At 48.7% G+C, this 12809-nt stretch overlaps 1 protein-coding gene across 1 annotated transcript; it reads left to right on the forward strand.

Annotated features, from left to right (window-relative positions):
* Positions 1–5301: 5301 nt before the first annotated feature.
* On the forward strand, positions 5302–12127 carry LOC310680670 (papilin-like). The gene is made up of 7 exons (XM_083447650.1): positions 5302–5694; positions 7485–7625; positions 9013–9171; positions 9491–9628; positions 9745–9927; positions 11330–11497; positions 11964–12127. The coding sequence occupies exons 1-7, from the start codon at positions 5610–5612 to the stop codon at positions 11984–11986; spliced, it is 897 nt and encodes a 298-aa protein (XP_083303776.1). The 5' UTR covers positions 5302–5609; the 3' UTR covers positions 11987–12127.
* The last annotated feature ends 682 nt before the right edge of the window (positions 12128–12809 follow it).

The raw sequence follows: 12809 nt of genomic DNA on the forward strand, positions 1-12809 counted from the left end.
ATTTTGGAACCCAGAAAATAAAATAAAAAACAAAGAGGAACCCATCAAAACTAGCATGTGAGGAGGCCAGTTTAACTAAATTGTATAAGTTTATATATATATATATATATATTTGCTTTCGTAGATTTTCACGGGTACAGGAATGCAGGTTTTGGTGTCCTCGGGTGTCTTCCCGTGTAAAAGTTGGGGTGTCTAGGCGACGTTTCGACGAGGTCTCACTCGTCATCTTCAGGCTGGTGCTTTCGGCTTCTTGTTACTGGAACAGAGCAGGATCTCAGTGTTTGAGTTCCTATAAATACTGTTGAGGAGGTGTGGTGTATAGCCTCCAATGTTCTGGGCAGAGAGGAGGTTCCCAGGCTAGTGTGCCTTTTCTTCTTTTGTTCCTTAATTACTTGAGGGATATCTTGAGTGATTTCTTGAGTGATTTCCTGAATCCCACTTAGGTGGGTCATTAGGTGTGGATTAGTTGCTAAAGCCTTCGTGTCTTGAACTCTTGAACTTTGTGAAGAGTTTTTCTGAGAAGATGGCTGTACTGCACTTGGTTGTGCTCTGGCTTGGCTTCGTGTATAGGGGCGAGCTGTGGTTTTGTGGCCTGTGCCAGCCAAATCTGTGTAGGGATTGCAGGGGGGTGCAGCATCCGGAGGTGCCACCCTGGTTTGGCTACTGGATGGTGTCTGTAATTTATCTGTGGAGAGGGTCTGGGTTTGGGTCTGGTGTGGTTGATTGGTGATGGCGTTCTGTGTGCCTCTGGATCTGGTGTCAGATTTTGTGGGGAGGGCTAATTTCCAGATGTCTGGCAAGCGGGATGTGTCGTCACGCTTGTTCATGTTGTGAGGGTGTTTCTCTATCTCGATGGCTTCCATGATTATTCTCTTGTGGTGATGTTCCATGTTAAAGAGCAATTTGGAATCCGCAAAATTAATTTCGTGTCCTGTTTCTTTCATGTGTTGGAAAAGAGAGGAAGTTTTTTCTTCTTTTTTGACGGCATTCTTGTGTTCTGCGATACGTGCATTTATTCGTCTGTTTGTTTGTCCAATGTACGTGGCTGGGCAGACTTTGCAGGGTATTTCATAGACCCCTTGGTTTTCCAACTGAATTTTATCCTTGGGGTTTCTGAGGATATTGGCTATTTTTTGGTTGGTGCAAAAGGCTGTTTTGATATTGTGTTTATGGAGGATTTTGCTAATTTTATCTGTAGTGCCCTTGATATAAGGAAGGAGGGCTATGCCATTGTTTTCTTCTGTGTCTTGGTTTTTGGGGGGTGTTTCTTTTTGGATTAGCTTCGTAACCCTGTTTTGCTGGTATCCATTGGTAATTAACACATTTGAGAGATTCTGTAACTCAGTTGTCAAGTGGTCTTCGTCAGCCAGGCGTTTGGTTCTGGAGATGAGAGTCTTGGCTACGGAGTTTATTTGTGCAGGGTGGTGGTGTGATTGTGCATGTAAGTAGCGGTTGGTGTGTGTTTTTTTCCGGTAGATAGTGTGTCCTAGGGAGCCATCAGGTTTTTTGTAGATTAGGACGTCAAGGAAGGGAAGTTGGTTGTTGGCTTCTATTTCCATAGTGAATTGTATTTTGGGGTGTAGGCTGTTGAGATGTGTGAGGAAGCTATCCAGTTTTTCCTTCCCGTGTGGCCAAATTACAAAGGTGTCGTCAACATATCTGAGCCAAAGTTTGGGTTTGTGTTCTGACTTGTCTAAAGCATTGGTTTCGAAGTGTTCCATGTACAGGTTAGCGATGACCGGTGAGAGGGGTGATCCCATAGGTGCTCCTTCTATCTGTTTGTATCTTTGTCCATTGTGGATGAAGTACGTGTTGGTTAGGCAGTGGTTGGTCAGGTCCAAGATGTATTCGGGGGGATTGTATTTGTTTTGGATGGCTGTCAAGGCTTCATTAATGGGTACTTGTGTGAAGAGAGATACAACATCGAAGCTCACAAGTAGGTCATTGGGTTGTAGGTTTTGCTTCTTTATTGTTTCTATGAACTGGAAGGAGTTTGGAACGTGTGAAGAGATGGATTCTGCATAGGGCTGAAGTTGCTTGGCGAGAAATTTAGCGAGATTTTGTAGAGGTGAGCCTATGGAGCTGACTATTGGTCTGAGTGGTGTTCCTTCTTTGTGTATCTTGGGGAGGCCGTAGAGTTTGGGGCATCTGGATGATTTTTCTCTGGGGATGATTCTTAGCTGGATTTCTTCACTGATAGGAGAGGCTTTTATTTTGGATTTGGTGGTTTTTTCCAGATAGGTGGTGGGATCTGTTTTTATAGGTTGGTAGGTAGGGTCTTGGAGTAGATTTGATAGTTTTGCTTGGTAGTCCGATGTGTTCATCACAACAGTGGCATTACCTTTGTCTGCTGGGAGAATGATTATGTTGTTGTCTTTCCTCAGGTTGGTGAGTGCTTTCTGTTCTTCTTTGTGTAAATTGCTTCTGGGTGGTTTGCTGGAGCAGAGGATGTTGGTGACTTCAAGTCTGATTTTATTGGCTTCATCTGGATTGATTTTGGTTAGGCTAGCTTCGACTCCGCATATGATGTTTTCCGTGGGGATGCGTCTCGGGGCGACTGCAAAGTTGAAACCTTTGGAGAGTACTTTGGTTTCAGTTGAGGTGAGGATCCTGTCTGATATGTTATGTACTGTTTGTTTCATGGGTTGTTGTGGAGGGTGGCTGGGCTTCTGGCGTTTCTCTAGTTTGTGGAGTTTGTTGGTGTGTGTGTCTGTCTTGTGTGAGGTCTCCGTTTCAGCTCTCCAGACGGCTAGTTGTTTGCATTTGTCCCAGAGTGCAGGGTGGATTTTGTTACAGAGTTTGAGGTGAAGAGTGAGTAGATCTTTGTTGGTTTGGTTTAGTAGGTATCTTTTCTTGTGTAGTTCGTTTCTGATTAGAGATAGTTCAGTTCGTTTCAGGATCCTTTCGGTAGCTGGGGTTTTAGAGTGGAATTTAAGTTGGAAGCATGTGGGAATTAAGTTGTTGTCTCGGCAGTTGCGTAGGAACAAGAGATCACATAAGATGGTGGCTCTTCGGATTTCTAGTTTCTCGTAGGTTCTTGTCAGCTGGAAGGTTTCCTCCCCGTAGAGGTGAGATATTTGCTTTCGTAGATTTTCACGGGTACAGGAATGCAGGTTTTGGTGTCCTCGGGTGTCTTCCCGTGTAAAAGTTGGGGTGTCTAGGCGACGTTTCGACGAGGTCTCACTCGTCATCTTCAGGCTGGTGCTTTCGGCTTCTTGTTACTGGAACAGAGCAGGATCTCAGTGTTTGAGTTCCTATAAATACTGTTGAGGAGGTGTGGTGTATAGCCTCCAATGTTCTGGGCAGAGAGGAGGTTCCCAGGCTAGTGTGCCTTTTCTTCTTTTGTTCCTTAATTACTTGAGGGATATCTTGAGTGATTTCTTGAGTGATTTCCTGAATCCCACTTAGGTGGGTCATTAGGTGTGGATTAGTTGCTAAAGCCTTCGTGTCTTGAACTCTTGAACTTTGTGAAGAGTTTTTCTGAGAAGATGGCTGTACTGCACTTGGTTGTGCTCTGGCTTGGCTTCGTGTATAGGGGCGAGCTGTGGTTTTGTGGCCTGTGCCAGCCAAATCTGTGTAGGGATTGCAGGGGGGTGCAGCATCCGGAGGTGCCACCCTGGTTTGGCTACTGGATGGTGTCTGTAATTTATCTGTGGAGAGGGTCTGGGTTTGGGTCTGGTGTGGTTGATTGGTGATGGCGTTCTGTGTGCCTCTGGATCTGGTGTCAGATTTTGTGGGGAGGGCTAATTTCCAGATGTCTGGCAAGCGGGATGTGTCGTCACGCTTGTTCATGTTGTGAGGGTGTTTCTCTATCTCGATGGCTTCCATGATTATTCTCTTGTGGTGATGTTCCATGTTAAAGAGCAATTTGGAATCCGCAAAATTAATTTCGTGTCCTGTTTCTTTCATGTGTTGGAAAAGAGAGGAAGTTTTTTCTTCTTTTTTGACGGCATTCTTGTGTTCTGCGATACGTGCATTTATTCGTCTGTTTGTTTGTCCAATGTACGTGGCTGGGCAGACTTTGCAGGGTATTTCATAGACCCCTTGGTTTTCCAACTGAATTTTATCCTTGGGGTTTCTGAGGATATTGGCTATTTTTTGGTTGGTGCAAAAGGCTGTTTTGATATTGTGTTTATGGAGGATTTTGCTAATTTTATCTGTAGTGCCCTTGATATAAGGAAGGAGGGCTATGCCATTGTTTTCTTCTGTGTCTTGGTTTTTGGGGGGTGTTTCTTTTTGGATTAGCTTCGTAACCCTGTTTTGCTGGTATCCATTGGTAATTAACACATTTGAGAGATTCTGTAACTCAGTTGTCAAGTGGTCTTCGTCAGCCAGGCGTTTGGTTCTGGAGATGAGAGTCTTGGCTACGGAGTTTATTTGTGCAGGGTGGTGGTGTGATTGTGCATGTAAGTAGCGGTTGGTGTGTGTTTTTTTCGGGTAGATAGTGTGTCCTAGGGAGCCATCAGGTTTTTTGTAGATTAGGACGTCAAGGAAGGGAAGTTGGTTGTTGGCTTCTATTTCCATAGTGAATTGTATTTTGGGGTGTAGGCTGTTGAGATGTGTGAGGAAGCTATCCAGTTTTTCCTTCCCGTGTGGCCAAATTACAAAGGTGTCGTCAACATATCTGAGCCAAAGTTTGGGTTTGTGTTCTGACTTGTCTAAAGCATTGGTTTCGAAGTGTTCCATGTACAGGTTAGCGATGACCGGTGAGAGGGGTGATCCCATAGGTGCTCCTTCTATCTGTTTGTATCTTTGTCCATTGTGGATGAAGTACGTGTTGGTTAGGCAGTGGTTGGTCAGGTCCAAGATGTATTCGGGGGGATTGTATTTGTTTTGGATGGCTGTCAAGGCTTCATTAATGGGTACTTGTGTGAAGAGAGATACAACATCGAAGCTCACAAGTAGGTCATTGGGTTGTAGGTTTTGCTTCTTTATTGTTTCTATGAACTGGAAGGAGTTTGGAACGTGTGAAGAGATGGATTCTGCATAGGGCTGAAGTTGCTTGGCGAGAAATTTAGCGAGATTTTGTAGAGGTGAGCCTATGGAGCTGACTATTGGTCTGAGTGGTGTTCCTTCTTTGTGTATCTTGGGGAGGCCGTAGAGTTTGGGGCATCTGGATGATTTTTCTCTGGGGATGATTCTTAGCTGGATTTCTTCACTGATAGGAGAGGCTTTTATAAGACTGTGCTTTACTTTTTCAACCTGTAATTAATCAACAGGTCATTAATAAACAACAACAACAATTATGCCTCTTCTGCGATGGCAAAGTCCGGCTCCTCTGAGATCGATTAAATCACGTTAGAGGTGCAAGGGTGGAAATATTAGCTCTGTGCAAAGAACTGGAGAGAGCAAGTTTGAGGTTATGTAGGATCCTCAGCTTGTCATTTCTAGCTGTCCTCCTCACTCAGGCACCTCTGTGGAAAGGTTGCCCACAACCTTTCAGCCGTTGGGACCGTTTGTTACCAAACCTGCTGGGGGAGAAAGAGTTTCCTCTCTGTCCTGTCACCACTTTCACCACCCTCCTGAGCTTGCTGTGATTCTGCAATCCTGGGCAATATAAGGGAGCAGACCAGGTTGGGCAGCAGACTCTCTACTTAGCCTGACCCACCATGAAGTCTGGTGCTCTTGTGCTCCTTGTGGGGCTCCTCGCCCTCTGGGCTGAGCTGACACCCGCCTCTGCTCAGAGGCTTCCAGGTAAGGACACCCCCCACCAGCCAAGGTGCCACTGGGTTCCCCCTCTTGCCAAGGTGTTCCTTATATAATTTGCTCCCCTTTCCAGCAATGAGACTTTGCCAGGGCTTCTATGAATAAATGTGTTGAGGGGTGTGTGTGTGTGTATGCAAACACACATTTGGGGTGTGTGGGTGTGTGTGTGCCAGACTGGGTCTTTGACCCGGGTGACAGAAAGCCTAGCTTTGACCCTTTCTTGTGGAGTGTTCCTTCAGCTCCTCTCCTCTCCCCCCTCATTGGGAGTCCTCCGGACGGCCGCTGGCACTGCCCCGGTCTCTGAGCTGCCCCTCCTGCCCCAGAGAGAGGTGCCTCCCCACACTGCCCCACAACAGCCTGGGAAGAGGATACACCCAGCCTTAGTGGCCCAACGGAGACAGGTCGAAGGCGAACGTGAGGCCAGCACCTTACCTTGGCAGACAGCAGCAAGAGCAGCAGCGGGCACTCACCTCCCAGGCAGGTCTTGACCACAGCAAGCACAAGAAAGACCAAAGCCAGCCTGCCACTTGTCTGTCCATTCCCAAGGGCTGGTTAACTGCCTGGCTGGGCTTCCTCACCCACTTGCTTACTCTGAGGCCGCCTCAGTTCCTGGCAACCAGCATCCCCCAGCCAGCCCCAGACGCACCCTTTGCCTGTGGAGCTTATAGCCAGGGCTGCTGCAATGAACAGCTGTGCAAGCCTTTGGGAGGCAGAGACACAAGAGGGAGGGGAGGAAAGAGAGACAGAGGCCAGTGTTGCCCATCATTCAAGGCACCCCAGGGTGCCACAACACACTGCTTGAAAACCACTACCCTCAGCAAGTGATACAGCTCTCCTGTTCAGATTTTCGAAGAAAAGGGAATCTGATCCTCCTTATTTTTGTGGTTGTAAGTTGCTGATCAGAAGGTCGGCGGTTCGAATACCCGCGACGGGGTGAGCTCCCGTTGCTCGGTCCCTGCTCCTGCCAACCTAGCAGTTTGAAAGCGCGTCAAAGTGCAAGTAGATAAATAGGTACCGCTCCGGCGGGAAGGTAAACGGCGTTTCTGTGCGCTGCTCTGGTTCACCAGAAGCGGCTTAGTCATGCTGGCCACATGACCCGGAAGCTGTACGCTGGCTCCCTCGGCCAGTAAAGCGAGATGAGTGCCGCAACCCCAGAGTCGGCCACGACTGGACCTAACGGTCAGGGGTCCCTTTACCTTTTTAAGTTGCTTCAAACTGCTTTTAATCTTTTGTTTTAAGGTTGTAATGTTCCCTGGGACCTAAGGTGAAGAGCAGGTAACTAATGAAAAGGGCTTCCCAATCCACATTAAGATGAGGTGTACGATGTCCACTAATACATTGCCTCAGAAATGCCAGCCCTTTTCTGACACCCCCTCCCCGCTGTGTCCAAGATCTGCACCCCTTGGGAGCAGCAGACTGGAGGGGTGCAGATTTGGTGCCACCTGCTGGGCTTCTGAGGCAGGGCAGGAGGAAAACTTGCCTTTGCAGCCCAGACCCACTTTCAGGTAAGCTGCAGGAGAGACTTACGGACACACACCTTGTACCTAGAAGCAAGCCCCGCCCATCTCCCAGGAAATGATGAAGATATGAACAGGATGCTGGCATAGAGAAGACAATAGCTGGATCCTGCAAGCTGCTCTTACATTCTTTCTTGAAGCGGCAGAAGCTTTCGATTTTCACAGCGGCGAGGAGTTGAAATGCCTTCTTTTCCAGCACCGATTCAGGGCTTAGTAATCCATTTCTCTCTCTTTCCCTCTTTTTCTCTTTCTCCATTACAGGGAAGCCTGGCACCTGTCCTACTCTGATCCAAAACAATGACACCCAGTGCGGCCAGTTCTGCTCCGGGGACAACAGCTGCCCAGGGAGCGAGCGCTGCTGCCAGACCGGCTGTGGGCAAGAGTGCATGCTCCCGCGTGAGGGTAAGCATCAGCCCCTCTTTTTGGGGAAGAAATGAAGTCAGGAACCTCCTATCTGCCTCACCTTCTGACTGAAATGTGCTCTTGATCAGCCACCCATGCAAACGGGGTTTGGGTGCATATCCTGGCTGGATCCATGTAGGCCAGGGGTCTGCAACCCACGGCTCCGGAGCCGCATGTGTCTCTTTTACACCTTTGCCGTGGCTCCGGGGAGGATACTAGCGAGGGGAGGAGGCGCATTGTGCACCCCGACACTCCCCACTGTGGCGGGTGCTGTACTGGCTGTGACATCGCATGGGGGCGGTGCGTGCGTGAGTCACGCACCGTCCTGACATCACCTTCCCGCCCACCCGCCCGCTACATTGTAAGGGGCATGTACCCTGGTCACTGCATTGAAAGGGGGCATGTACGCTGGTCACTGTTTTGAAGGGGAGTGAAGAACACCCACCCACAAAAAGGTAACTTGTTAATTTAACGTTTATTTCCATGAGGAGGGGTAATTCTGAGGGGTCAAACAAAGAAATAATAAAAAAGTGACAAAAAAGTTATTTTTATAATGACGAGTTTTGCGGCTCCCAGTTTTTTTTCCCTTCGGAAATGGGTCCAAGTGGCTCTTTTTGTCTTAAAGGTTGCAGACCCCTGATGTAGGCTTTAATGCTGTAGTTCAGAGTCAGGCAAGAGGCATTGCAGTGCAGCATCCCACCCGCCATGGTGTGGCTTGTCCAGACATGGCAGCTGACCTCCACCTGGCGCACTGCCAGCAGGGTCCAAGCAACAGGTGGGAGGCAGGCTGTGCACAGCCTCAGTCCAGAGACTCACCTGCTCCCAGGTGTGCAAGCAGGTCAGGTCAGGGCGACCCATTCATTCCAGGCAAAGAGGAACTGGCTCCTTTCCCTGCAAGTATTAATCGGGGGTTTTTGTAAAAAATGAAAACAGACCTATTCATTTATTAAATGTCTACACAGCCCTTCATCCGAAGATCACAGTGCAGTTCAGAAGGACTGACAAAGAACCAAAAACATGCGTAAATTCAAAGCTGAATCACCTCAGTTGTGAAGTAAACACTCAATTCCATGATTTGCAAATTAAATTACCGTATTAGTTCGTCTTCTTACTTAATTTGTGCAGCCAGATAGCTGTCGGTCCCAGACAAGATTTCAGCTGAATAAAATACATTCAGAAAATGTTGGGAATGCATTCAGTGTTGGCTTGCGGCCCCATAAATACTTCTGAATACCAGTCATGGCAAACACGGGAGGGGAGAAAGTCTTCTTGAGCTCAGATCCCTTTCTGTCATCTGCCTGGCCACTGTGAGAACAGGATGCTGGACCAGGTGGGCCACTGGCCTGATCCAGCAAATGCTCTTCTTAGCTTCTCCTTTCATCCCCAGTCTCCCCTGGATACTGCCCCAGGCTGAGCCCCCAGCCAGGCCAGGCTACGAACTGCTTAGCGACTTGCAACAATGACCAGGACTGTGGCTCAGTCAACTTGCCACGCAAGAAGTGCTGCAGCAAAGGGTGCGGGAAGACTTGCCAGGTGGCTGAAGAAGGTATCTCTTGGGTGAGGGAGATATGGGGACCTGGTGGGGAGGGTAGTTGTGTGTACATGTGCGTGGCTGGCAGAGGATTCTGCCAAGGAAGAGGTGCTGGGGCTCACTCAAAGAGTCTCCTCTCCCTCATGCCAAGCTGTGTGGTGGCGGCGGCTGCCAGTGGTAGGAGCATAGGAGGGGAAATGAACTCTGTACATGCTCAGGAGTTTATTTCCTCTTGATGATATCCTCACACGTTCCAGAGTGAGTCCTGGCATTCAAAACAAAATTCCATCTCACTACTGACTGCTGTCTCCTCCTCTCCATCTCCTTTTTCCAGAGCACCCTGGCGTGTGCCCCAGAAGGCAACTGGTGTACACCTTTGTCCCTTGCAATGACACCTGCAGAGACGACCAAGACTGCCCCCTCACCCAGAAGTGCTGCTTCACCGGGTGCAGCCGGGGCTGCCTGGACTCAGGTACTGGCAAAACCCCTGGCCCCTTCCCCGCTCCCACCTCTCTTCTCTGGGCACCTAAGTGCCCTGGAGACTGAGAACTTCCCCTCATGGACCTCCATCCATTCTGCCTCCAACAGTTCGCAGTGACAGATGCCAGCTGCCACCCAAAACTGGACGATGTTTAGCAGCCTTCCGCCGTTACTACTACAACCCATCGCAGAAGAAGTGCGTCCTGTTCACCTATGGTGGCTGTGAGGGTAACAGCAACAACTTCAAGACAAAAGAGGCATGTGAGGCAGCCTGTGGGAAAATCAGCCCAGGTACCAAGTTTGGGACCCACCAGAAATTCATATTCATGCCTTCATTGATTGTTTTTATATATCCCCTTGTCCTCCAAGGAGCTGAACTTCCCCTTCTTCATTTAACCCCAACAACAACCCTGTGAGGTAGGCTAAGCTCAGAGGAGCCACTGGCCCAAGGTCACCCAGGGAGCTTGGCTGAGCAGGGATTTGAACCCGCATCTTTCTCAGGTCCTCGTTCAACACTCTGACCACCAGGCAAGGCAGTAGAGCCCCTCTGGGAAGGCAGGCAACCCCATCCAAGAAGCTGGCCAGAAGGGGTCCAGAGTTCTGGGAAGGTTGGGTACACGGCTCTGTTCTTGACTTTATGTTTCATATAATTGAGAGGATGGAGCGGTTGGGATTTCTTAGCTGGACAGAGGCTGGAAGCCACAGGAAACGAGAGGGCCGCTCTTGGGCTCGGATCCTGCTTGCTGATTTCCCAAAAGCATCTGGCTGGCCCTGTGGAAACAGGATGCTGGACCAGATGGGCCATTGGCCTAATCCAGAACCTTATGTTCTTCTTAATATTATTACTTTGTGCCATAATCTTTGGACAGACATTTGTGATTGGAGCAATTTGAAATTTCAAGATAAGAGATGGTATCTGAAATAGGACACTAAAACTTTGGATTCAAAATCCAACGGTGGGGAGCCTTGTAAGAATGAAGGTGGCCTTAGAAATTCTGACACCCCGATTTCAAAGTCCTTCTCTGGGAGGTGGAAATGACAGTTTGGCAGCTGCGGTGTATTTGACGCATTGCCATCAGGAGTCATTAAAAGAGGACGACACTCCTTGCAAATCCCCAGAATAAGGAGGAGTCATGTATTAGCTCCATGTTTGGTGATAAGCAACCTTTGCCATAGGGCGACTCCTAGTCTGTGCCCCAAATCATATGTTTTTGCAGATCTTGGAAGGAGGGTTTGGAGTTGGAGCAAGAGGACGACACTCCTTGCAAATCCCCAGAATAAGGAGGAGTCATGTATGAGCTCCATGTTCGGTGATAAGCAACCTTGGCCATAGGGTGACTCCTACTCTGTGCCCAAAATCAGATGTTTTTGCAGATCTTGGAAGGAGGGTTTGGGGTTGGAGCATTTGGCAAAGGGTTGAGAGGCGAGAGGGCTGCAGAGATTTGAGCCAGCAGCCACAAGCAGGTCCCCAAATTCAGTCCCTGAGCTGGACTGGCCCAAAGAGCCCAGGCGCAATTCCTCTCTGCCTGGAAGGAGAAAGGTCTGTGATTCCTTCCCTCTAGCGGGGGGGGGGGGGTCTTCTTATGGAGGAATGCATGCAGGGAACATGAAGTTGGAATTAAAAACTATTGACACCTTCCTGCCCTAAGAAAAACCTCTCTGCTTCCTCTTTCTCCCCCTTCTGTGGCCTCAGAGGTCTGCAAGCTGCCAAAGGACTCTGGTCCATGTGAGGCTTATTCACAATTTTACTACTACAACTCAGCCACCAGGAAGTGCGAGATATTTGTCTATGGGGGCTGCAAGGGGAATGGCAATCGGTTTCCCACCAAACTGGAGTGCATGATGGTCTGTGGGAAAACAAGTAAGATTCTTGTCTTTCTGTGTATCTGTGCTTCTCTGTCTCTCTATCTATCTCTGTCTCTAAATATTTCTAAGTATGCATGTGGAGGGCAGGGGGCAGACTGTGGAGGTCCACAGGGTTCTCTCTCAGCTGCCTTGCTGGTCTCATCCTGCCCTGCCCATGGGTGAGTTTACCAATGGCTTCAAGTAACAAGAAAGGAGGTTCTGACGTGAGAGCTTTTCAAGAGTGAAATGGTCTCCCTTGGGAGGTGGTGAAATCTCCTTCTTTACAGGTTTATAAGCAGGGTTTGGCTGTCTGTCTGTGAGGAATGTGGTTCCTTCTTTAAGGGGGGTGGGCTAGATGACCCTTGGGGGTCCCTTTCAACTCTACAATTGTATGGTTCTGTCATTGCTGCTGCCTGCCCTAAGGGCCAGTGCTCAATGACTTGGCTGCCTCCACCTTGACTCTTTTTCTTTTCTTCCCCCAGAAAACCCCACTAAGGAGGACTGAGTCCCTCAGTGTGATCACCTTGTCTGAGAGGGCCTCAACCCCAGAGCAGACATCAGTGTGTTGCCATGCCCCCCTCCTTCTATCTCTGGGGAGGCTGCTGTGGGATCATCTATCCCCAAATAAAACCTGAGATTTCTGGCACGTGCTGAGTCTGGTTCTTGCATCGCATGACATCAGGTGTCAAGAGGAGCCCCACATCCACTGCTACCCCGGGGGGGGGAGCATCTCTCAAAGCCCCTCAGCTGCTGGGCTAGTGAGATTTGGGCCTGGGGCCTGGAAGGGAAGGGAAGAGGATAATCTGTGGTTCTCACACCTTTTTTGGTCACTGCCCCCTTGGTTCCAGAAATTCACCCCCAGCAGCTTTTTCAAGGTTTGATAGTCATTTGCACCTCCAGCGTCCCCTGCCACCCCCAGCTAATTCCCTACCACAGCTGCCACCCACTAATAATAATAATAATAATAATAATTATTATTATTATTATTATTATTATTATTATTATTATTATTATTTATACCCTGCCCATCTGGCTGGGTTTCCCCAGCCACTCTTGAAGGCTCCAACAGAATATTAAAAACACAATAAAACATCAAACATTAAAAACTACCCTAAACAGGGTTGCCTTCAGATGTCTTTAGATATTTGCTTATTTCCTTGACATCTGATGGGAGGGTGTTCCACAGGGCAGGTGCCACTACCAAGAAGGCCCTCTGCCTGGTTCTCTGTAACCTCACTTCTCGCAGTGAGGGAACCACCAGAAGGCCCTCGGAGCTGGACCTCAGTGTCCAGGCTGAACGATGGAGGTGGAGATGCTCCTTCAGGTTT

Source organism: Podarcis tiliguerta, assembly GCF_965153285.1.
Source record: "Podarcis tiliguerta genome assembly, chromosome: 6".
Lineage (NCBI taxonomy): Eukaryota > Metazoa > Chordata > Lepidosauria > Squamata > Lacertidae > Podarcis > Podarcis tiliguerta.